At 44.9% G+C, this 26,344-nt stretch overlaps 2 protein-coding genes across 5 annotated transcripts in view; both read left to right on the forward strand.

The window, feature by feature from the left end:
- The first annotated feature begins 5,531 nt into the window (after window positions 1-5,531).
- On the forward strand, window positions 5,532-7,317 carry RRS1 (ribosome biogenesis regulator 1 homolog). The gene has a single exon (XM_003831367.7). The coding sequence runs from the start codon at window positions 5,720-5,722 to the stop codon at window positions 6,815-6,817; it is 1,098 nt and encodes a 365-aa protein (XP_003831415.1). The 5' UTR covers window positions 5,532-5,719; the 3' UTR covers window positions 6,818-7,317.
- Window positions 7,318-9,020: 1,703 nt separating this feature from the next.
- ADHFE1 (alcohol dehydrogenase iron containing 1) overlaps window positions 9,021-26,344 on the forward strand; it is a 36,296-nt gene continuing 18,972 nt past the window's right edge. The window contains exons 1-8 of one of the 4 annotated variants that reach the window (XM_055116613.2): window positions 9,021-9,166; window positions 16,747-16,784; window positions 19,371-19,417; window positions 20,935-20,988; window positions 21,163-21,317; window positions 21,774-21,970; window positions 23,821-23,898; window positions 25,419-25,524. In XM_055116613.2, the coding sequence (XP_054972588.1) occupies window positions 9,108-9,166; window positions 16,747-16,784; window positions 19,371-19,417; window positions 20,935-20,988; window positions 21,163-21,317; window positions 21,774-21,970; window positions 23,821-23,898; window positions 25,419-25,524 (734 nt within the window). In that variant the 5' untranslated portion in view covers window positions 9,021-9,107. The other 3 variants (XM_003831364.5, XM_008956727.4, XM_034966168.3) reach the window with 3 other exon arrangements.

Here is a 26,344-nt window from a genome sequence, read left to right on the forward strand (position 1 = left end):
GTCTTTCATTATAGGAGTGTCAACCATGACAACCCCCCTCCTTTTTCTTTCTTTCTTTCTTTTTTTTTTGAAATGCTCCATTGGCCAGGCTGGAGTGCAGTGGCCCAATCTCGGCTCACTGCAACCTCCAACCTCCCAGGTTCAAGCGATTCTCCTGCCTCAGTTTCCTAAGTAGCTGGGATTACAGGCGCCCGCCACCACGACTGGCTAATTTTTGTATTTTTAGTAGAGAAAGGGTTTCGCCATGTTAGCCAGGCTGGTCTCAAACTCCTGACCTCAGGTGATCTGCCCACCTCGGCCTCCCAAAGTGCTGGGATCATAGGCATGAGCCACCACTCCCGGCAGCCATGACCCTTTTGAGGGCTGAAGAAAGGTATCACAGCATTTTCACCCTGCAACAGAGACCAAAACAACTTAAATCAGTTCCAAAAGTCTACCATCAATTTTACTATCCTAAAATCCAATGTTCTTTATAGGTGAATGTACAATATTTCATCGTTTTTCTATCTGCTTCTACATTAACTACACAAAATGCTGTATCTTCTTTGTTCCTCTTTAAAATAAAATAATAAACTTTTAGTACAGGTTTCTCACTAAGACTGAAATACATAAATACAAGTTTTGTCTATGATTAAGAAATTTTTTTCCTTTAAGTACTTCCAAATTAAAATCACAAATCAGTAAAAATGAGCCATGTGGAAATAACGTAAGCATTTCAAGGGCCCTTTTCTCCTATTTTATCAAATTACTGGCACATTGAATTTCCTAGACAAAAATACTTTTATAAACTATGTTCACAGCAGGATTAAAGAATGGTTGAATCATCCCTAACAATTTCCGCTACCAAAAAGAGGCAACAGAAAAAACAGACATTTAGAAAGTAAATCCAAGTTAATGTGGCATCAAAGAATGAAAAGGAAATTTCTTACAAAAATGTTTTACTGACCAAAGTAGTTAGGTTTTGAGGGAACATGAAAGGTATTGCTTTCATGGCTTTAACCTTCTTATTCCTGCTTTGGGAAAAACTCTCCCTTCCAGGTTCACTTTACAATAATTGCTGCTTTTTCTGCCCTGCACCTCACCTCACTTTTCCCTTTCTTGAGGAATGTTCTTAAGGCTCTAGAGAGAGCTAAGATAGAAAATAAGCGTGGGAAAGAAATACTTGGAAAACAAGCATAAGGAGGACTATCATGACATGTGACTACAAAAAAAGTTGCTTGGGGCCAGATCATAAACATCCAAGACCAAGAATAGTCATTATTTCATTAAGGAGAAAGGAGAGTCTTTGAGAAGAGTGATTTGGCCAGATGCACAAAAGGTAAAGCTTCAGGACTGCCCTGAAAAGAGTATGGAAGCAGGAAATGTTGGGATGCTCCTAGGATGGTTCCCAGGATATCAGTCAGGGCAGCAAACAGGCAGTGGTCAAGCTGGGTAATTTAAGAAAGATAAACAAAGAATACTTGCAGAGATGTGGGCAGTTTAAGGAAACTGACAATAACGGTAGTGCTGCATTAGCAGAGAACTATAATCACTCCTAGGCCTGCAGCAACCAAGGGAGCAGCTAGAGGAGCAGGAGGAAGATGGCTGCGTGGACAGGGCTACCTGATGGGAGCTGTGGCCTTTTGATGGACTTTTGATGGCAATCTGCATACGTGCCCTCACTCTCTTCATGCCTTCTGATCTTCTGTCACTGCCCCTGCTGGCTAAACCCAGTTGGAAGCCAGGGACAGAGTGGAGAAAGAATATGGAGAAGCAGATGAAAGAGATCCAGTCTAGGAAAATAGTGGCAAGGTCATGGCAGTGGGAATGGAAAAGGTACAATATAGAGATAAGCCAAACAAGACTTTTACATTGATTGGATTTGGAGATAGGAAGAGAAAAGTCAAGGATGATGTCATAGTTTCAAGCCCAAGCTCTAGACTAGAATGATGATAACATCAACTCAATGCCGGCATAGTGCCTCAGGCATCAAAGGCCTTCTATAAACATTTCCTGGGAGAATAAGAGGGGAGGGATGGATGGATGGATGGACGGACGGACGGACGGATGGATGGATGAAGGAGAAGCAAATCTGGGAGATGATGATGTGTTATGTCGTTTTAGCCATATTGAGTTTAGAATATGGCGGAAAAGCCCAGTAGGTAGTTGAAGATTAAATCCTAGAGCTCTGAAAAAGAAAGAAAAATGTACCTGTAAGAACCAGCTGCACAAAAGTGGTAGCTGGCACCATGCAAGTGGATGACATGTCACAGGGAGCACATAGAGAGAAAAAGTGGGATCTGATGACCAAACTTAGGATCTCTCTGTATTTACGGGATATAAGGAAGAAGGGAAACCAACAAAAGAAAAAGACAATATATACCACCATTTGCTGTACTATTAATATATATTCATATATATTTATACATCTCTGGTGGGCCTCCTTTTTCTTTTTTTAATGAAGGAGGTTTTTATTTATTTATTTCAGAATCAGGAGACGCTCTGTTGCCCAGGCTGCAGCGCAGTGGCACCATCACAGCTCAGTGTAACTTCAAACTCCTGGGCTCAAGGGAGCCTTCCTCAGCCTCCTGAGTAGCTGGGACTGCAAATGCATGCCACTACAGCCAACTAATTTTTTTACTTTTTGTAGAGACAGGGTCTCACCATCTTATTCACGATGGTCTCAAACTCCTGGTCTCAAGGGATCTTCCTGCCTTGGCCTCCCAATGTTCTGAGATTACAGGTGTGAGCCACCACGCCTGGCCAGAGCCTGCTTTCTCTGGACACTGTATAGTCTTGCCTAAAATAAGAATGATACAAATGCAACCTGGAGACCACAACTTACCCACTTACCTCAGTAAGATTTTTTTTTAAGCCCGAAATCCCAATCTTACTGTTTTTGCTCACCTTGAATCTAACACAATCAATAGCAATAACCTTTAATTAGATAACCCTATAATGCTTATGCTTTTAAACAATCATTTTATTGAATGCCTAATATGTGCCCAGCACTATGTGGAAGTAAAAATCAGTCTCTAGTCTTCAAGGAAATTAAAATCAGTTTAGACTATAAAAAACCACTGAATATGGCTGGGCGCGGTCGTTCACGCCTGTAATCCTACCACTTTGAAAGGCCAAGGTAGGTGGATCACTTGAGCTCAGGAGTTTGAGACCAGCCTGGGTTACATGGCAAAACCTGGCTCTACAAAAAATACACACACACACATGCACACAAACAGCCAGGTGTAGTGGCACGTGCCTGTAGTCCCAGCTACTTAGGGGGCTGAAGCAGGAGGTCCACTTGAACCCAGGAGGTTGAGGCTGCAGTGAGCCAAGATCGTGCCACTGCACTCCGGCCTGGGTGACAAAGTGAGACCCTGTCTAAAAAAAAAAAAAAAAAAAAACACTGAACATAAAACAGAGTTCAATTAAGAGCTGACCTGTATGATCCAGATCATACCATTTAACACTTGTCAACCTATGCTCTTTTTTTCCCAATTCAGAAGATTGACAGAGAAGCTAACTCCTACATAACTGGTACTTCCTATTAAAGGTCCAATGACGTTACATTATATAGTCAATTTCTTTTTACCTTTCTTCCCCAGTATTCCATAAGGTCTCAGTTATCTTTGCACCTAGTGTCTGGCACATGGTAGCCATTCAATTAAATGTTTGTCAAGTGAATGAATGAATGAGAAACCAAGCCAAGCCCATAGCAGTCATATCAATACACTCAACTCTCTCCTATGGCAAATCCCAAAGGTTTAAGGCTCAAGGCAGTTAGCTAATATGGTCTTTGACCTAGCCTTGGCTACATGGGATGACTGATGTTAAAGCCTTGATGCTGAATGTTAAAGTAGGTTCAAGGGAAAAAAAAAAAAAAACAGCAAATTCTAAAATGCTTCTGGATGAGAAAGGCTAGCACAATGCTGAAACTAAACTGAGTCTATTTGCTAATTGCTATTAAGTTAATTTCATTGGTTAATTCTCCAGCATAACCCCCTCTAGGATAAACCTGGCCCCCAGTGAAAGGAAAATAAACCCTGTAAACCACGCAATCAACAGTGCCTCTGATACTCAAATGTACATCCTAGTCACCTACAGATCTTATTAAAATAAAGGTTCTGATAAATTACATCTAGAGTGAGGCCTGACGTTCTGCATTTCCAACAAGCTCCCAGGGGATATTATGCTGCTGGTATGCAGACCACACTTTAATGAGTATCAAGAGCTTGGACGACATTGCAGAGAATAGATCTACAGACTTAAAACCAGAGTTAAGATATCTCTTGTTCTTATATTCCCTAACTGCATAACTTTAGATAGTCATTTCACCTCTCTGAGCCCTCCTTGTTTCATCTGTGAAAATAATATAGTTAATACAATAATTAATAACATAGTTAATACTAATAGCTAACACATACTGAGTTCTTACCATGTAGCAGAAACTAATGTTTTATGTTTGCCAATTTATAAATAAGGCTTAGATCAAACATTCTCTCCAAGTAATGGTGACCTGATACCTGATTGCAGGCCGTTTGACTCATACTTAACACCATGTAGCACTTACCTCCCAGAGCCTATGAAAATGAAATAATAATCGGTATTTGGCTAATTTGTACTGAGTACTCATACGCTCCAGGCCCTCGTTTAACCCTCCCTTGGACGATATTAACTCATTTATCTTATAACCACCCTAGGAAGTATTATTATCATTATCTCGCAGGCCTTAAAATGTCCTCAACAAGTAAAATTGCTGAAGGACCAACAGTGGCACAGTCAGGATTGGAACCCAGGCAGTGTAACTGCAGAGCATGGCTTAGTTTCAGCATTGTACTAGATTAATTGAACTAGACTAGGTTCTGTAACTGCAGAATCCCGGAGCTCCAAGTCAGCTAGCTCACTAGGGTCGGTGCACACCCGCGCCCACTCGGGGTGGCTTCATTGCCAGTGACTCCCAAAACAAAACGAATCTTCTACAATTAGCTCTATGTGTATCTTTGGGATGTCATCTTTCTCGGGCCACAACTAGGAACCCTGAAAGCCGATTATGACTCCAGTGAAACTATTTGGCCCTAAGAAGGGTGATTGTCTAAACATCTTCACAACGGATTTACACTGAAATTGTAACACGCACTTGATTGGAACCCCACACCACAGGCAGTCCCAGGAATTTGTACCCGCCCCGGTCCCGGACCGCGCCCCTGGACAAACCCTCCGGCCCGCCCCTCCGGATTGAGCCCCAAGACTGTCCCCGGACCACCATCCTAAGACCACTCCCTGAACTGCCCCCCCCAAGACCGCCCCCCGGGACCGCCCTCTCTAGACCGCCTGCGAGACTGTCCCCGGACCGCCCCCTGGACCGCCCCCTAGGCGGCCCCCCGAGCTGTCCCTGGACCGCCCTCTAGACCGCCTCCCGCCCCGCTGCATCCTGGGAATCGTAGTCCCAATCCTGCTCTGGAACTAGCCGTGCGGCCTGCTCGGGCCAGCTCCGCCTCTATCTGGCGCCAGCCTAAAGGTCCCGCTTCTAATCCCATCATCTCTCCATACCGCCCTCTGCCGGCCTTTCCTCTGGTCGCCCGGATTGCGAGCCGCTTCCGGGCGCTCCGGAAGCGAACCTTTCTTTTCCGGATTGGGCATCCCGGCATCTGCACGTGGTTATGCTGCCGGAGTTTGGGCCGCCACTGTAGGAAAAGTAACTTCAGCTGCAGCCCCAAAGCGAGTGAGCCGAGCCGGAGCCATGGAGGGCCAGAGCGTGGAGGAGCTGCTCGCAAAGGCAGAGCAGGACGAGGCAGAGAAGTTGCAACGCATCACGGTGCACAAGGAGCTGGAGCTGCAGTTTGACCTGGGCAACCTGCTGGCGTCGGACCGGAACCCCCCGACCCGGCTGCGGTGCGCCGGACCCACGCCGGAGGCCGAGCTACGGGCCCTGGCGCGGGACAACACGCAACTGCTCATCAACCAGCTGTGGCAGCTGCCCACGGAGCGCGTGGAAGAGGCGATAGTGGCGCGGCTGCCGGAGCCCACCACACGCCTGCCGCGAGAGAAGCCTCTGCCCCGACCGCGGCCACTTACACGCTGGCAGCAGTTCGCGCGCCTCAAGGGCATCCGTCCCAAGAAGAAGACCAACCTGGTGTGGGACGAGGTGAGTAGCCAGTGGCGGCGGCGCTGGGGCTACCAGCGCGCCCGGGACGACACCAAAGAATGGCTGATTGAGGTGCCCGGCAATGCCGACCCCTTGGAGGACCAGTTCGCCAAGCGGATTCAGGCCAAGAAGGAACGGGTGGCCAAGAACGAGCTGAACCGGCTGCGTAACCTGGCCCGCGCGCACAAGATGCAGCTGCCCAGCGCGGCCGGCTTGCACCCTACCGGACACCAGAGTAAGGAGGAGCTGGGCCGCGCCATGCAAGTGGCCAAGGTCTCCACCGCCTCTGTGGGGCGCTTTCAGGAGCGCCTCCCCAAGGAGAAGGCGCCCCGGGGCTCCGGCAAGAAAAGGAAGTTTCAACCCCTTTTCGGGGACTTTGCAGCCGAGAAAAAGAACCAGTTGGAGCTGCTTCGTGTCATGAACAGCAAGAAGCCTCAGCTGGATGTGACGAGGGCCACCAATAAGCAGATGAGGGAGGAGGACCAGGAGGAGGCCGCCAAGAGGAGGAAAATGAGCCAGAAGGGCAAGAGAAAGGGAGGCCGGCAGGGGCCTGGGGGCAAGAGGAAAGGGGGCCCGCCCAGCCAGGGAGGGAAGAGGAAAGGGGGCTTGGGAGGCAAGATGAATTCTGGGCCGCCCGGCTTGGGTGGCAAGAGAAAAGGAGGACAGCGCCCAGGAGGAAAGAGGAGGAAGTAATAGTTTCTAACTGTCGGACCCGTCTGTAAACCAAGGACTATGAATACTAAATGTTAAGTTCTAGGCAATTGTACGGGGACTCAGAAAGACCTGGCCGCTGCCTTCATTGAGTTTAAAGGGACAGGATTGCCCTTCCCTCAAGAAAGTATGTAAGTGTTGGACTGCACAAATTAATGTTTTTCCCACAACCGAGACTTTGGAGATTAAGAACTTATTTGAGGATTTAAGAATTAGGGAAATAATTTGGTGGAAACCGGGAATGAGTTCTATTCTTAAACAGACTTTTTTTTTCTTTTTAATGTTGGATATACGGTGAGGTAGAGTTGGCCATATTTCAGAGACTTAGATTGACGTATATGTTTCTGCATTATTTTTACAACAAGTTTGTGTATCAGAGCGGGAGTGCGGGGGAGGGAAAGAAAACAGTTTCAGAATTGAATAGGCAAGTGACTGTTTTAAAGATTAAGTAATAAAGATGTCTTATCTAGTGTGACTTTTAACTTTCTGACTACTGGGTAGAAATTGTACTTGAAGCCAGTTACCTGGATACCTGGTACAGATTATTTTTGTTTACTTTCTGAAAAACACAAAGCAGGCCGTGCGCAGTGGCTCACTCCTGTATAGTCCCAGTACTTTGGGAGGCCGGGGCGGGCGGATCACCTGAGGTCAGGAGTTCGCGACCAGCCTGGCCAACACAGTGAAACCCCATCTCTACTAAAAATAAAAAAATTAGCCAGACATGGTGGCTGGTACCTGTAGTCCCAGCTACTTGGGAGGCTGAGGCAGGAGTATCGTTTGAACCTGGGATGCGGAGGTTGCAGTGAGCCCAGATCATGCCACTGCACTCCACTCCAGCCTGGGCAACAGAGGAAGGGTCCATCTCAGAAAAAAAAAAAAAAAAAAAAGCAGTTCAATTATAATGGTTTCAGTGATACAACTTTTAAACTTATACTTCTTTTGGTATCAAATATAATATTCAAAGTAGTAAAACTGATGTCTGTTTTTTAAAAATATTTTATGCCTTTCAACACTGAACACATGGATTTCCTGTAAATGATCAATTTGGGCTTCATTGACTAATGGTAATAATCCTCATTAATCCAGAAAACACTTAAATCTTTCTCTACGTTTATATCCCCAGTTGTTTGTGTGTGTGTGTTTGTTTTTAAGCTTGACGTCAGGTATAGTTTTGTTTGGGGAAGAAAGAAACAGACCCATAAGATCCTTAATTAGGACATTATTATCTTTTTTTAAGTTCCAGAGTAGATGTGCAGGATGTGCACGTTTGTTACATAGGTAAACGTGTGCTATGGTGGCTTGCTGCACCTATCAACCCATCACCTAAGTATTAAGTCCCTCTGCCCCCTTCTATCCCCTGCCCCCAGGCCCCAATGTGTGTTGTTCCCCTCCCTGTGTACATGTGTTCTCATAGAACATTATTATTTTTTGATTCATTTGTCAAGTTGGCCTGAGCTGGTTTGATTAGGAGGTGAAATGTTTATATAGCTGTCCTTGGTCTTCCTGTCCATCAATCTTTTCCAGTTTGATCTCAGTAAATTCATTTCTGTAAAAATATTTCCCATAAAGGATTCAGATTTCATAATAACAGATTACTAAAAATGCAAATGTTTAGTTGTTACTGTCTTTGGATACTTTCTGATAAAGTTGAGCTTTATATTAATCAGCTTTTCCACTGGGACATGGCAGATATGGCACAGCCAAGCCCTCCCGGAGCATAGTCTGATCATGGCAAGTTTTAACTATTGATGTATGAGTTTTAACTATTGATTTTGCTTTCATCAAAAGCAAAGCCATTCACACAGTATTTAACAAAAACCCTCGGGCTCTGCTAGGTTCTTGTTTACTGTTAAAACAGTTTAAAGGCAGGGTCTTGATCACTTAAAATACTCTTAGAAGGGAAAGTAACATTTTAAAGGATTAACAGTGGGAAAAGAATATCCCTGTTCCTCTTCCTTCCCCCAAGTCCTCAACATGTGAAAATAGAGTTGATAAGTAAAGAGATTTAAGGCAGGACCCGGGGCCTACGGAGCAGTTTCCTTCTACGGCAATTTCAAGGGTGGATGGTGCGAGCGCCGCTGGGGCAGCTGGGGTTCTGGTTCTTACTCCGTGGGAAAATGGCCCTGAGCCCGACTGGGTTGAGGCTTAGACAGGTGACCCCGCGGAGCGGGTGGGCCGGCGCGGCCGAGGGGCGGGAGGCGGGCAGCCTCCGTGATTGGCCGGCGGAGGGGGCGGTGTAGGGACCCGAGGAGGGAAGAGGACTCCAAGCGCCATGGCCGCTGCTGCCCGGGCCCGGGTCGCGTACTTGCTGAGGCAACTGCAACGCGCAGCGTGAGTGCGGGGCCGGCGGGCGGGCAGGGGACCGCAGGATGCCCACGCAGCCCCCTGGGTGTGACCCGCTCGGATCCTGCGCAGTGTTCTCCGCTTACTTTCAAGAATTCGGAGAATTTGGATACCGCCCTGAGCTCCCACCGCGCGCCAGGCGGAACAGCGAGGTCACAGAGTGCGCGATGCAGCCTCGCAGGGCGCAGTGAGGCAGCCTTTACTCTGCTTGTCTACCGTTAAGGAAACTGAGGCCCAGAGAGGACCTGGTCCCACATCGTAGCAGGCAGTGGAGAGCTTGGCACGGTGGCCAAGACAAATTCATGTATGCAATTGACACATATTTATTGGGCATATATTATGTGCCAAAAACTATTCTAGGTTCTGGGGATACAAAGATGAAAGGCTCTGGAGCAGTTTGAGGTCTAGTGGGGAATGGGATGAGGGGACGAGGCTAAAACCGGCTATAGCAGACTGGGTGTAGAAGGGAAGGATGGATGTGAGAAGTCGCAGAGTCACACTTCCTGGCATGTACAGGGAGTCAGGGTATTCAATGTCATGACACGCCTGCCTCCCAGCAGAAATGTGAGGTACATCCTGGTCACCTGATAAATACTTGCTGACTGTGCAAGTGCACAAGTCTGCTTGGGAAACGTGGAAAAGTTTGAGCTCACAGGTGCAGATCAGTAGGAGGAAAGGCGAGGGACTGGAGAGGAACGTCAGGCAGAGAGAAGAGCAACACCAGCGATGGAGATGCAGTCCCAGGACACAAAAGACAAGTAGACCTACCTTTATAAGAGGAGGTAAAGATGGAGAAGACGGCTGATAAAAGACCATGAATAAGAATATAGCTAATATCATGAGCCCGGCAGTGTCTTACACACTTTGAATGGACTATCAGTATACTAGTAACTCTAATCCTTTCACTGACCCTATGACACACGGTATTGTCATCCTCATAGATACGGAAATAAAGGCATGGAGAAGAATTTGTCCAGTGTCACACAGCTAAGCAAATGGCACAGTCATAATTTGAACCCAGATACTCTGGCTTCACAGTCCTTGTTCTCAGGCCTGTAGTAAGGAATTTGAATTGTGTGCTGTAGATAATGGAAAGCCATTGAATAATATTTCTCACCATTAAACACTGATACCTTAAAATGTCCCAGGACAAAAGAATTACATGGCCAAATAAGTTTGAGAAGCTCCTTACTGCTGTATTGCCCTCTTGGAGAATCAAAATATACATTAGACGTGCAGGGCTCCAAGAAGCTACAAAAAATACTAAAGCTGTGTTCAAATTTTTGGTTGTAAACCTGTGTCATCATAGAACTCTTTGTCACACAACACCATTTATATCCCATGGAATCAGTGTCACACACAGCATATGTTTTTGGAATGGTTGCATGAAAAGGGAGTATGGCATAGTCAGAACTGTGTTAGCACATTCTGGTGGAAATGTGGAGTGAAGAGGAAGGACTAGAGGTCATTGTCCTGCTCCAGCCTGAAGATAATGGCTTCATGCACAGAGAGGCAGTTCCTTGGGTAGATAGAAATGCTGAGAGGTTGGTTAGAATCCACAGGATTTTGTATCTGAATAGTGAAGAGTTGAGATTTCTGGCTTGGGCATCAAGTAAACAGTGGGCTCATTTACCAAGGCAGGGATTGTAGGAGAGTTAGTGTTAGGAGGAAAATGGCAACTTCAGTCTAGGGCATTTTGAGTTGAGCATGCTTCTGGTACATTCAGATGGAGACCCCAGTAGGTGATTGAATGTATTGTTCTGGGGCTCAAGAGTGAGCTGGGAACACATCCATCCATGCGTATGGAGGACAGTTGAAGCCTTAACAAAACTCTAACCTAGAAGGAAACAGCTGAGGGTGAATTCCTGGGGAGCAGCACTGCCACAGCAGGAGTAGCAAGATGGTGCTTTCTTCTGCACATGCTTATTATTCTAATAGGGTAAACATTTTAAAAGTGGGAGATTTCCAGTGAAAATCTTGGGAAATTGGAAAATGGCATCATTGGGCACATGTTTCATTTGGGCAAAGTGGGCTAGGGCACGGGGTGATGTGTGGCCATTTCTATTGGACAGAGCATGCACTCTGGGCTTCTGCCCAACACATTCCATAGAGCAGCTGCGCTGACAACTGAATGGAGGGGAAAGAACCAGCACTGAAGGAGACAGAGGCAAGGCGTGCACTGGCCAGAGAGGTTGTGGGAAGGCCCTGGAGGGCAAGGGTCACATTCTGTCTCCAGATGTGCAGCCCTGCACAGGGTGGTGGGTGCCCATAGTCCTAGCTACTCAGGAGGCTGAGGCAGGAGAATCACTTGAACCTGGGAGGCATAGTTTGCAGTGAGCAGAGATCAGGCCACTTCACTCCAGCCTGGGCTACAGAGCAAGACTGTGTCTCAAAAAAAAAAAAAAGATGTGCAATGCAGCCCTGCTTTGACTGTGTTATCTCTGGGGTACAGCAGGGAACAAAACAACCTAACCACACCATGCATGGGGCACAGGGGATAGATGACAAACTAGTTAGTAAAATTGAGAGTACATTAGCTGTTGAAAGTTATTACAGAGAACATAAAGGAGGCTGGGATGTTGAAGGAAGGGATGCAATTTTTGAGGTGTTCAGAGCAGCCCTCACTATGTTCGTTTCCTACAGCTGTTGTAACAAACTACCATGAACCTGGTGGCTTAACACACATTTGTCTTCTTAACAGTTCCAGAGGTCAAAAGTCTGAAATGAGTTTTACTAGGCTGAAGCCAAGGTGTGAGCAGGGCCACACTCCCTCTTGAGTAAGGCTCAGAGGTGCTGCAGAATCCACTTACTTGCTTTTTTCCAGCTTCTAGAGCTCTACCTTCGGTTCCTTAGCTTGTGGCCCCTTCCTCCATCTTCACAGCTGGCACTCATCTTGCTTCAGTGCTCACATTTCTGTCTTTTGGGTCAAATCTCCCTCTGCCTCCCTTTTATAAGGCTATGAGTGATTGCATTTAGGGCCCACACAGATCATCCAGGATAATCTCCTCATTTCAAGATTTTTTTTTTTTTTTTTTTTTTTTGAGACAGAGTCTTGCTGTCACTTAGGCTAGAGTGCAGTGATGTGATCACGGCTCACTGCAATCTCGAATTTCTGGCCTCCTCAAAGATACTCCCACCTTAGCGTCCCAAGTAGCTGGGACTACAGTGCACAACATCATGCACAGCTGATTTTATTTTTTGTAGAGATGGAGTCTCACTATGTTGCCCCAGCTGTTCTTGAACTCCGGGCCTCAAGCAGTCTTCCCATCTCGGCCTCCCAAAGTGCTAGGATTATAGGTATGCGCCACAACACCTAGCAAGATTCTTTTTTTTTTTTTTTGAGATGGAGTCTCGCTCTGTCGCCCAGGCTGGAGTACAGTGGTGTGATCTCGGCTCACTGCAACCTCCACCTCCTGGGTTCGAGCGATTCTTCTGCCTCAGCCTGCTGAGTAGCTGGGATTATAGGCACGCACCACCACACCCAGCTAATTTTTGTATTTTTAGTAGAGACGGGGTTTTGCCATGTTAGCCAGGCTGGTCTTGAACTCCTGACCTCAGGTGATCCACCCGCCTCAGCCTCCCCAAAGTGCTGGGATTACAGGTGTGAACCACTGTGCCCAGCCAGGATTCTTAATCATATCTGCAAAGTTCCTCTTACCATATAGGGTAACATTCACAGATTCCCAGGATTAGAACCTTATCTTCAGGAGCGATTACTCAGCTGACCACACTCACTGAGAAGGTAATGGTTGCAGAAAGACCAGTGGATGCAGAGAGCAAACCCTGTGGCCTTCAGGGAAGGTAGGCAGAGGTGAAGCATACCTGGGTGTGGAGCAGAGTGAATAAGGGGGAGATGGGAGTGTGGGGCCAAGGGTGACCCCAAGATTTTCCGGCACGAACAACTGGAAGGATGAAATTGCCATTAGATGGGGATGGGGAAGGCTGTGGGAAGAGCAGGCTTGAGAGAACACCAGGAGCTCAGTCTTCCATAGGGAAAATGTTGCCACTTCATAGACATCCAAGCAGAGATGCCAAGTGGGCAGGTGAACCTGGACTTCGGGAGAGATGCCCAAGCCAGAAAGATAAATGTGGAAGGCATCAGCATCAAAGGTATTTGAGACCATGAGACCAGGGGAGGTCACTAAGGGACTGAGTGTGGAAAGAAAAGAAAAAGTTCCAGGACTGACCCCTGAGCCGTCCAGGGTCAGGAGTCAAAATCATGAAAAGAAATGAAAAGAAATGAAGCCAAGAGCAGCCAGTGCGATGAGAAGAAAACTGAGTGGTGCCCTGGAAGCCAGGGAAGAACATGTTTCCAGGAAGGAGGGAGTGAACAGGAGGATGCCGCTGACACATCGGGTACCGTGAAGACAGAACTGAACTGAGCAGGGTGGTTAGCTAGTGGAGGGCATTAGTGAGCTGGGAAGCTGGTCAGTTGAGTCGGGGTAAAAGCTGATGGCAGGAGGTTCCAGAGGGAATGGGAGAAGATAAATCGGAAGAATGGCTATAGCCCGCTGAAGGGAAGGAGAGAGGTAGAAGTGGGAGTGGGAGAGGAAAGAGGAACAAGAGGTTTCTGGTTTTGTTATGTAAGATGGAGGAAATGTGCTTATGAATAAGCTAAAAAAATGCTGGTGGCTGATGGATAATGTCTAATAGGGAGGGGGATTTTGATGATTTAGGGGACAGAAGGGAGAGCTGCTGGCAGTCCTTGAGTAGATGAGAGGGGCTGCGATTTAGGGAATGCAAGACAGATTGGGTTTTGCTGAGAGTGTGGCTAAGAGGTAATCAGTGATATCAGCAGGGAAGCCAGAATAATGGGGCCAGAGCCAGGAGGGCAGGTAGATGAGGTCCTGCTCTCCCCAAGCCTCACTCTGCTTCTCTGAAGGAGCCCAAAGAAGCCCATCAGTGCCTTCAGGCCATCCTAAGAAGGCGGGAACCCACAGCCTGCCCCCACCCCCCTCCCCCAGGCCCTCTGTGTTGGCATGCCAGGAAAAGAGAAGAGAGGGTCAGGGGAATGAAAATGTCTACATTCACTTATTTATTCATTTACTCGCTCATTTAATCAGTACAAAAGGCTTACTTTATGCCTGGCACTTACTTGGTGCTAGCCACAGGGGATAAAGTTGTGAGAAACAGTAGATCCTGCCTGGGCATCACTAAATTCACAATCCACAGGCAGAAAGAAGCAGAAAAACAGCACCAGTGTGGTACGTTTTAACACGAAGGGAGGCTCCAGAAAGGGTGTCTCTCTGCAGCCTCGGGCCTCAGGGAAGGCTGCCCAGGGGAACTGACAGGAAAGAACAAAAGTTATCCAGAAGAAGAGGCAAGGAAAGTATGTTACAGGCAGAGGAAATAATAACGGCAAAGTTCTGGAGGAGAGAGAGAGACTGTGGCTCATTCAAGGAAAAGAAAGATGTTAATTTTTCCGGGAGCCCAAACCCAGAGATGGAGTGAGTTGAGGGGCCAGTCAGGCAGGGGCAGGCCTGAACTGTATGTGAGAGCCATGGGGAGCCATTGAAGCAGCTTTCAACAAGGGAGTGACATCATTGGAAATATGCCCCGACTACAGTGTGGGGAATAGAGGTGGCAGAGGTGGAGCCACGAGAAGCCAGTTGGGAATTTGGTAGTAATACACATGAGAGGTGATACTGGAACCAGAGAGTAGCAGGTTCCCAGGAAAACTGGGTGGGCTTGAGTGGAGACATGTTTGAGGCCTTGGTGCATAATGAGCTCTAAAGGGTGAGGGAGGAGGAAGGGTCAGAATGGCTGAAGGCAGCCCAGGACAGAAACGAACATTTAAGGAATGGGCAGAGTGGAAAAGGAGCCAGTAAAAGAACAATTAGAGGAAGCCCAGACAAGTAGGGGTCCTGGGAGCCAGGAAAAAGTTCCACCTGCCGAAAAAGGTGTGGCCACGCGTTTCATGCTGCTAGAGTGAGGTGCTACGAGGTCTGAGAAGTGAGGACACAGCCAGACAGCTGGACTTGCAGACACAGCAGCCTGATTTCAGGGGCCAAAGAATGTGTCCGAGACCCAGAAACGAAGCCAGCGAATGTAGGTCGGGAGGAGAGAGAGGGAGAGTGAGCCCGCCAGAGGGGGTAGGAGGTGGAAAAGTTTCAGGCGCAAAACTCTTCAATAGGCTGAAAAAGATTGAGTGAGGGGGAGGACTAGGAAATACAGGACAGGTAGAGGTCCCGAGAAAGCAAGAGGGGACAGGATACAAACCACAAGTAAGAAGTAGAAATAATGAATTGAGATACCCTCAGAGCTTGGGGAAGAAAAAAAAAGGTGGGGGGGGAGTGTAGGAAGGAAGCAAGGGTTCCCAGGAGCGTTCACGTTGGAAAGTTTTGAGTTTGGATTTTTTTTTTCCTTCCCTCTGGCTCACTTTTCTTGTCATTAGAGGGCATAAAGCAGGGAAAGTCTTCCAACCAAAGCCCACCGTGAAGGGACAAGCCTGGCCTGGCCCGCGTCCTCTCCCCCGGCGCGCGCGTCGGGAACCACTAGATGGCAGCCGCGACTCGCGCCAGCTCTCACTCGCCCCCGCGTCTGCTTTGACTTCGCAGTTCGAATTTTTGAGATCTGGACGGCCACTGAGATCAACCCTTTTCCTTCCTCCCCAACCTTCCCCCTCGGGTGTTTTAATTCCAGATTTGAATTTTTGGCGGGGAGAAGGAAGTGATGCACTCAAGTATCTACCGAGACCCAACCACTGGACAAGGTCTTCTGGGCAACCCAACGAAACATAAAACCGTCTTCCCAGCCTCGATCAGAGAGCGAGCAGGAGAAAGAGAAGCCAGAGGAGAGATTGGGACTGTCCAAGAAATAGGAGACGGCCAGGACAGGAAGAGGGACCACAGCCAGGGGAGGGAGGGTTTCCAAAAAGGAGGACGTGGGAAATCTGTAGAGAAGTCGACCGAGAAGTGAGATGCGGTGGCGACCTCGGAGCGCGCCGGGTGTGCGCGCTGCTGGGGCCTCTGGGGAGCGGCGCGGCGGGGACGGAGGAGAGCTCGGAGCCCGGGGCTGCAACTGGGCAGAGAAAGATGGGGACCAGGGAGGTCTTTGGGTCCAGGAAGTTTTCCTGGAGGCTCAGGTCTAGAGCCTGCCTGAAGAAAAATTAGACATCTTGAAGACACTGGGAAATATATAAGGCAAGTTCCCAGCATAGGGTAGTAAGTAAGAAGAGGCACACAGAGTTAACCTTGGGCCGATTTGGTCAACGCTCCTAACCCAGTAAGAGCTGGGGCTTCATGGAGACCAGAGACCCCCATCTTAAACTTGCATGTACCCCCAGAGCGTTTATCTCAGCTGCCCGCAGGCATTTGATAGGAATTGCTAGAGTAAATGAATTCGTGAAAGAATGATGCTACAGCGCTGGGAAGACGCTGAGTCAACTTTTTGTCCATCGTGATTTCTGGGTCTATATATATTTTTTCTATTGTACAGTGTCTGCCAAGAACTACCAATTTGATAGCATCTTAGCACTAGACTGCAATGTGAGTTAGCTTAAGGCTTTTCATTTTTTGGTCTCTATTTTCACCTTAGGTTTTTCTTGCTGTCGTTTTTATTTTCCCTAGGTGCCAGTGCCCAACTCATTCTCATACTTACTCCCAAGGTAATACTTCTGTATTTTTAAACTAGCCACAATTTTGGTTTCTGCATTTGGCATTATAATACATTTGGGTAGTGTATGTAAAGAAAACCAAGGCATGTGAGAGCAAGGTCCATGAAAACAGTTACCATTTCACTGTGAAATTGATAACACGTAACTCTATACAAAGTTAGCTGAATGTATACTACTAATCACGTGTTTGTTTGTCTCAAATATCTATTTAATGCTACTTATAACGCTTTTCTCTTTTAATTACTTGCCAAGTCTAAAAATGCACAGATAGGATTTTAAGAATGTCTGAGTTTGTCAAACAGAATTAATCAAGATGAAGTCTTTGGAAGGTTCTAAGACATCTCTAAAAACTGGAGGCTAAAGAACAAGAACAAGGTGGTTCCTAGAAAGAAAAACAAAACTTGTTTGTATCAGTCTTTAAAATAATATTGTATTTAAAATAATATTGTATTTCCTAATACTTAAAAATAATAACAAACCTTCAGTTACCACAACATCTTAGTCATTACCAAACACCAAACACTGTGGTCCACAGAGCAGCAGGAAACTCAACATAGTTTCAGCATGTCCTAAGAATGTCACATGGATTGCTGACACAACCACTGATTTTGTCTCTTCTAAGGTCAGATCTAAACATTAAGGCAAGAGTTGGAAAGGAAAGAGGCTGACCATCCAGGATCCTAAGCAGAAACCCACAGAGAAGCCTGTTGGGGAGTTAGAACAGAGAGAGTAACTCACCAAGGGCTTTCTCTTGCCCAAGGAGTGACTCACCCTTCAGGACAAGCCAAGGGACCTCCCTGTCCATCATTAACTGCCATCTATGAGACAGAAACATATCCAACCTTTAAGGCCCTTCTGAACATATACAGAATTTTGTCTTCAGCTGATTTTGTCAAATTCTTAGTTGGTTTCAACAATTAGTTAATTTCCTATTTGAGGGAATAAAATTAATAATTTACAGAAAGATATTCTCATTGTTTTCCAGGATCATATTTATGTCTTTAAAATTTAGTAACAGAAATATTAGATTTTTATATACAGAGAGAGAGACAGGGTCACCCTCTGTCACCCAGGCTGGAGTACAGCGGTACAGTCGTAGCTCACTGTACCCTCAAACTCCTGGGCTATCCTACCACCTCAGCCTCCCACGATGTTGGGATTATAGGCTTGAGCCCCGGCACCGGGACAGATTATTTTTTTTAAGCCTAGAGGAATCCAATAAGTTTGAGTTTTGGTTAAGGATGCCTTTGCACTCAGGGAGCTGAAGGTAGATTGTTGTACAGTTCTGATCTATTTTCCTTAAAAAAGAAAAAGCATAGTGAAAATTGTTCTGTAGACTTTATCGTATGACTGACCAGTATTGATATAAATAAGTAGATAAAAACAAGGATAAAAATCTTTAATTAGGTCCCTTTCATTGTTCCAATATGACGGAAAATCATTTTTACCATAATTAAAACCTAATCCTTTGCAAGGAAATAGCACCTTATAAAAATGTTTATTAGGCCGGGCACGGTGGCTCACACCCGTAATCCTAGGACTTTCGGAGGCCAGGGTGGGTGGATCACGAGGTCAGCATTGTGAAACCCCGTCCCTACTAAAAATACAAAAATTAGCCAGGCATGGTGGTACACGCCTGTAGTCCCAGCTGCTAGGAAGGCTGAGGCAGAAGAATCCCTTGAACCTGGGAGGCGGAGGTTGCAGTGAGCCGAGATCCCACCACTGCACTCTAGCCTGGGTGACAGAGCGAAACTCCATCTCAAAAAAAAAAAAAGGTTTATTAAATTTCACCAAGATAAATAAGTTTTTTATATGCATAAGCTTGAGAAATGTAAATATCTTACTGTGATAAGTTATCCCTATGAATTAAAAAAAACAAACAAGTTATCACAGTTGCTATAAGAAGTGTAAGCAAGCCTCTAATTCATGAACTTACTAATAGTTGTTCTGTAATAGTAACCCAACTCTAAACCAGGGGATTTTTTTCCTAGAGGATTGTTACACATTATATTTTCAAACACATATTTTAAATATAATGCAAGAAATGTTTTATTATTTTCACAAATTAGGCTCAAGTTAGCATTATATTCTATCTTTTTTTTTTTTTTTGAGACGGGGTCTCACTCTGTTGTCCAGGCTGGAGTGCAGTGGCGCGATCTCGGCTCACTGCAAGCTCCACCTCCCGGGTTCACACCATTCTCCTGCCTCAGCCTCCCGTGTAGCTCGGACTACAGGCGCTCGCCACCACACCTGGCTAATTTTTTTGTATTTTTAGTAGAGACAGGGTTCCACCATGTTAGCCAGGATGATCTCGATCTCCTGACCTCGTGATCCACCTGCCTCAGCCTCCCAAAGTGCTGGGATTACAGGTGTGAGCCACTGTGCTTGGCCGCATTACATTCTATCTTAAAATGCAGGTATTGATTTTAATTTGATGTGCAACAGTGAAACCTGGAAAAAATATATTTTTGGTAAGACTTCAAAGGAAATACTTATGTTCACTGCTGGATTTTACTATCAATAACATTTATGCTTTTTTTTAAAGACCCACTTTGATTCTAACTTTTACATTTCTAGCCCCTGGACTTTCACCTTCTGGGAAAACAACAGATTATGCCTTTGAGGTATATTCACTCAATCCATTATTTCTTTTATGAATGACTAGAAAAAATAAAACTAGAATATTTTGCTAATGAATTATTATTTTATTTTAAATCTGTTATTAATTCACATTCCATAATCTCTATTTGATCAGACCATATTTAGCAAAATACCTGGTTGGTATAATGGAATATAAACCTTCTGAGATCATGGCTAATGTCTAGAGTGCTGTCTTTGTAGAGTCACTAAAATAGGATAAATTCCCAATTCTACAAATTCTCCAGTATATATATGTTATGTGTTAAATCTTTAGTTTTTTAATTATAACAATCCCAAAAGAGGTCAAAGTAAAGTAACAATTCTGATGCAGTTTTATCACACTGTAATTACATAATTACTTATAATTATTTGTTTAAGTCCCTGTCTCCTCCTAGTCCAGGAATTTTTTTTTTTTTTTTTTTTTTTTTTGGAGACAGTCTCACTCTGTCACCCAGACTGGAGTGCAGTGGTGTGATCTCAGCTCACTACAACCTCTGCCTCCTGGGTTCAAGCGATTCTCCTGCCTCAGCCTTCTGAGTAGCTGGGATTACAGGTGCACACCACCACACCCAGCCAATTTTTGTATTTTTAGTAGAGACAGGGTTTTGCCATGTTGGCCAGGCTGGTCTCGAACTCCTGACCTCAGGTGATCTGACCACCTCGGCCTCCCAAAGTGCCAGGATTACAGGCATAAGCCACCGCGCCTGCCTTCAGGAATGACTAATTAAAATGTCACCAGGGGCCCGACAGTTAACCAAGAGATGACCAGGCTGGGTGATGCCATGGTGAGCTCACTGAAGGCACAGGCCCCATCTAAGGTGTGACTCCACTCAACCTTATAAGATCACTGCCATATGGGAATGCATTCCCAGTTTGCTGGATTATTCAAGAGAAAGTGAAATTCAGATGGTCTTATTAAATTTTTTATCCTGATTTTTAAGCATTATTAGTCAATTCAAAAAAAAAAGAAATTTAAACATAACACAGATCAAATAAAATATATTTCAGGCCAAACATGACCCATCATCCATCAGTGTAAAAGCCTTTCTCTCACTCATAAACTTTATGAGGCCCTGTGTCTCTTATTCATAGTTGAGTTACCAGAGCCTACACAGTGCCTCGAACATAGAAGACAGTAGCATTGACTGGGTGGCAGGTATGCAAGGGTGGGTGGATGAATGGAAAGTAAGACATTTGAGAGTTATTTTACAGGTGGAGATGGAGGAAGGTAGGCATTTGAAACTAAGGGAACAGTTGAGAGTTTATGATGTGTTTGGGAAAAGACAAGTCATTCAAATGTGACAGGAGCTGAAGTTTGCTTAAGGAAGTGTGGTGCGTCCACACTTCTTTAAGTGAGACCAGGTGGGAGATGACCTGAAAGACCATGCTAAGGAGTGTATACTTTATGCACTAGGCAACAAGAAACCATTTCAGGTTTTTAGAAATGGACTGGCCAACTCTCAAATACTCCTTACACCTAAACCTTTTTATTTTTTTTCAGATGGCTGTTTCAAATATTAGATATGGAGCAGGAGTTACAAAGGAAGTGGGAATGGCAAGTATTCAAGATGTCTACGGTCTCCTACTGTAAATGTTACATATCTCACAAGACACATGCTAAATGACAACAATCACATCCTCTATTTTTAAAAATGTACAATGTGAGTTTGCCAGAAGAGTCTATTGCAGTTCTAGTGGAGTTGAACCTAACTTATAGGTTTTCTTGTAGGACCTAAAAAACATGGGTGCTAAAAATGTGTGCTTGATGACAGACAAGAACCTCTCCAAGCTCCCTCCTGTGCAAGTAGCTATGGATTCCCTAGTGAAGAATGGCATCCCCTTTACGGTTTATGATAATGTGAGAGTGGAACCAACAGATGCAAGGTATTCTTGTATTGTTGTTATTGTTTCTTTACTTTAAGCAGAAGCTAACTGTTGATTAAAACTTGCCCCCAACCAGGTGTGGTGGCTCACGCCTGTAATCCCAGCACTTTGGGAGGCTGAGGCAGGCAGATTGCTTGAGGTCAGGAGTTCGAGACCAGTATGGCCAACATGGTGAAACACTGTCTCTACTAAAAATACAAAAATTAGCCAGTCATGGTGGCAGGCACCTGTAATCCCAGCTACTCGGGAAGCTGAGGTGGGAGAATCACTTGAACCCAGGAGGCATAGGTTGCAGTGAGTCGAGATCGTGCTACTGCACTGCAGCCTGGGCAACAGAATGAGACTCCGTCTCAAAAAAAAAAAAACCCACAAAACTTACCCCAAGCCTTAGTTAATGGCATGGCAATTTATTTCTGAAAAATATAACATACTGGTTTTTATTTTCTCTTCTCCAAGCTTCATGGAAGCTATTGAGTTTGCCCAAAATGGAGCTTTTGATGCCTATGTTGCTGTCGGTGGTGGCTCTACCATGGACACCTGTAAGGCTGCTAATCTGTATGCATCCAGCCCTCATTCTGATTTCCTAGATTATGTCAGTGCCCCCATTGGCAAGGGAAAGCCTGTGTCTGTGCCTCTTAAGCCTCTGATTGCAGGTAAAGACTGTTTATTTCTTTGTTTGTTTTATTTTGCAATTAGCAATAGATCTTAAGAAAGATGCAAGCCAGTCCTTTTAACATACACATTTCGAAAGCTTTCTGGTTTGTTCATTTCAAATCAATGCCTTGTTTGGAGAACAATCATTCATTTTAAAATTCTGATCTTCATTATTGTATAGATAAAGACAATTGGGGTCAGTGGAAGGAAAGTTTGCAGATTTAAGCTATGGGGTCACCATGTGGAAAAGGGGGAAGGTCATCACTGACATATGATGAGATCCCTCTGTCAGCAGCTTTGTCCTTTAAACTGCTCTCTGTTTTGTCCCATTTTGCCAGCCACTGTCGAATTTAAGGAGAACATTAGCTGTTATTTTTCTGGTGTTGACTCAACCCTTTCTTCTACATAATGGCTCTTCAGCTGACCTCAGGCTTTGTCTCTTCCCTGGGACATGTGGCCAGCATGGCCCATCACGCTGGGTGACATCTGCTCTGTGGCTACCCAGGGCACAGACGTACAAATCCAAATCAGAATAGCTCATTTGTTCCACAGGGGACCTTGAGATTTTCTAGTCTTTTCTTCTCTGCCATTTTTATGGCTGCTAGCATATTACTATTTAAAGTTTTATAGCTAACATGCACTAACTGGTAACTGGGACATATCCTCAGTTTAAAGTTTTGCCCTTTCTTCTCCCCTCTCCTGCCCTATTGTGAAGAGGCATTGTGATGGGATGTGAGTAAGTCGATGGCAGATGAACTGCTGTGTTGTGAATGAGGGATCAGCAGGGAGCAGCATAATTGGTGTCTGGCAAATGGAACCCTCTGGTGAAACTGTGTCAGCATCACACAGAGGGGTGATTAGTAAAGTTTAGAAACTTGACAGAACCACAAAACCACGGAGCCCAGCAAAGGCAGAGCGTCACTGTGCTTGCTGCCAAGAGGGAATAAAGATGTCTTTTAGAGACAGCAAATATGAGTTTTGTTACCAGAGGTGCTGGGCAGCCTGCATTGACCCAGCTGCAGCTGCTTAAGCTCTGGCCCCCAAGGAGCCTGAGGTTCCCAGAGCTCACTGCTATTAATACAGCACAGTCATCACACACGTGCATGATTAACATACATACATGTTAACAAAGACACAGAAGTCATACATGCATGTTAACACAGGTACAGAGATCACATGCACATTAAACACACATGTATGTTAATACAGACAGACACCATATATATTAACACTTATATTTATGCAGAAGCAGGCAATATGCATATTAAATGTGACCATGTTAATGCAGACACATAATGCATATTAAACACACATGCATGCTAAACATGCACATATGTTAATGCAGACATGGACATCATACATGCATGCTAACACAGATACAGAGGTCACACATACATATTAAATATACATACATATTAATACAGACACAGACATTATGCATATTAAACAACATAAACATTCATCCAGCAGTCATGATACATGTCAAACATGCAAGTGCATTAATGCAGGCATAGACATCAATGTACATGCTAAACATACATGCATGCCAATATAGATACAGACCTCATGCATGCCTGTTAATGCAGATACAGACATCATACACATTGGACTTACATGCATGATAACACAGACACTGACATCCTCCATGTTAGATTACATACATATTAATGCAGACATAGACATCATACATGTTAGGCTTCCATACATGTTAATTCATATATATCATGCAAACAAGAGGGTCAGCAAAGTTTCCTTCTCTAATTTTGTTCCTCAGTCCTAAGGCTGAATTAGGTATCTCCACTAACCTTTATTTAGATGCTTTGTTAAAATTAATATTATTTTGTTCAAGTGCCAACTACCTCAGGAACCGGGAGTGAAACTACTGGGGTTGCCATTTTTGACTATGAACACTTGAAAGTAAAAATTGGTAAGAACCATACTTTTGAATTATCTCCCTTACCTTTCAACTCCACACTCTTCTTTAAATCCTAATATTTAAAAATCAAGCAGTTATGATACAGTTAGAATAAGCCCCAATATTCTATAGAAGAGTAAGGTGACGAAAGTCAGCAACAAAGTATTGTATATTTCAGAGTAGCTAGAAAAGAGGACTTGAAATGTTCCCAAAAAGTACTCAGAGTGATGGATACCCCACAGAGCCTGACTTGATCATCACACTTTCTATGTATGTAACCAATACTCACATGTACCCTATAAATATGTTAAATATTTTGTATCAAGTTTAAAAAGAAAGGAAAAAATCAAGGAGCCAAGGAAAGGGTTTGTATATATACACATTTTCTTTCCTTTTCCAAGTACATATAAAAATATGAAACAATGTAATAAACTTCTTGAGAATTACTGTTGAAAGCATATTGAAATGCCATGAATCTTAATTGGCCATTCTCTGCCCAAGTTACTGACTGTATACCAATGATAAATGGCTGTTTCCTTTCTCTGACATATTTTTTACATTTTAAATCAATTTTATTGAGATGTGATTTTTGTATAATAAAATGCACACATTTTAAGAATCTGGTTTGATGAGCCTTGACAAACATATATGCTCATGTAACCACCACCCCAATCAAGATACAAAACATTCCCACCACTCCAGAAAGTTTCCTCATGCTCCGTCCCAGCCAATCCCTCCAGTCCTTTTCCCAGGTAACCTCTGTTCTGCTTTCTGTCTTCTTAGTCATTTTTATGCCGTCTTCTCTGTCTCAGACTCTTGGCTAATGCGGTAGAAATGTCTCTCTTTTTAGTCTGGCTCAATATCCTGCTTTCAGATCTTCGTAGCAGAATAAATTGACATTTAACTGCACACTTTTAGTAACTTTTCTTTTTAAAATTAAATTGCACTATCCTTTGACATTTCTTAAGTTGATGATAATAATGGCCAACACTTACATTCTACCTTACAGTTTCTAAAGACTTTTACCTAATATTCTCTCATTTGATCCCTACAACAGCTCAATGAGAGCTGGAGGCCCTGTGCTGTTATAGTCTAATCTTACAGAGAACTCAGAGAGGCTAAGTGACTTGCCCAAAGACACAAAGTAAGTTGCAGAGCGAGGACCAGTGGTGTGCTAGTAAACTGGCTCTCTGGAATTTAATAATAAACAAGTAAGCCCTGACATGTAGTGTTGGCCCATTTCTGTGGTGTAAATACTCTCACCACGGCCAATGACATCACTCATCCAGGAGTTGGAAAGAGATGCATACACATGGCCCTTGGAAACCAGTAGGAGCCCGCTCCAACACACCACTGAAAACCCCAGGTTTCTGACTCTAAATCACTTTCCATTGCTCCTTACTGCCTTACTACATGAAAATGAACCTTTTCTCATATTTTTATGTTTAGGGTGATTTATTATCCTGAAGTCATTTGCCTTCCTAAAATGATGCCCATGGCTTTAGCCTCTACTGAAAATCCTTATGTTTTAGGCATCACTTCGAGAGCCATCAAACCCACACTGGGACTGATTGATCCTCTGCACACCCTCCACATGCCTGCCCGAGTGGTCGCCAACAGTGGCTTTGATGTGCTTTGGTAAGTGCTGGTGCCTCCTGGAGGGGCTTTTTTAGTACTGGGTCTATGGATAGTATTTTGTTGCTCAACGCACACGCTAAGTATTCATTGATTAGCACCCCACAACATCCCTAGCTTTGGCTGTCATTACCCCCTGTCCTAAATCAAACATTCAAGCTTTAGAGGTTGGTGACTAGGTGACATCTGGTGTGGGCCACAAACCTGCTCTTCAGGATGGATCCCCCCCAGCCACAGCCAGGGACATAGAGATGCCGCTAAAGGGGCAGTTGGAGCTGGTGTGCAGCATCTCAGGGGATAAAGGGGCAGTTGGAGCTGGTGGGCAGCATCTCAGGGACACACCAGCTACCTTTATGGCCTCACTAACTAGGCAATGCCCAAGGCTTCATGTCATGGAAGAGGGCAGGGAACAGAGCTAACACCTCCAGAGCACCCCCAGACTGTGCACATTGTGTCAGCACCTCACATACATCACTTCACTGCAGCTCTGTGTGATACAGGACCTTTGTTTTATTGAACAAGAAAACTGGGTTTGAGATGTTTAGTGACTTGCCCATAGTCTTACTGTATGTTCCCTCGGCTTCAGCTGCATTGTGCCGATGGCCCCCTAATCAGTATTTCTATCACAGACCTTGCTCCTGAGCTCCAGGCCTCATGGAGACCCCACAGGCACTTCACATTCAGCATGTGCCAAATGACCCTCGTTCATCTATGTGCACATGCACATTTTTTTCACATTTTAACACCTCTGAAATCAGGACATAACTTAAAATCTGTGGCATCACAGTATGTTTTCATCCTCCGTGGTACCTATTTTAAAAAC

This window comes from Pan paniscus, chromosome 7 (genome assembly GCF_029289425.2).
Source record: "Pan paniscus chromosome 7, NHGRI_mPanPan1-v2.0_pri, whole genome shotgun sequence".
Taxonomy (NCBI): domain Eukaryota; kingdom Metazoa; phylum Chordata; class Mammalia; order Primates; family Hominidae; genus Pan; species Pan paniscus.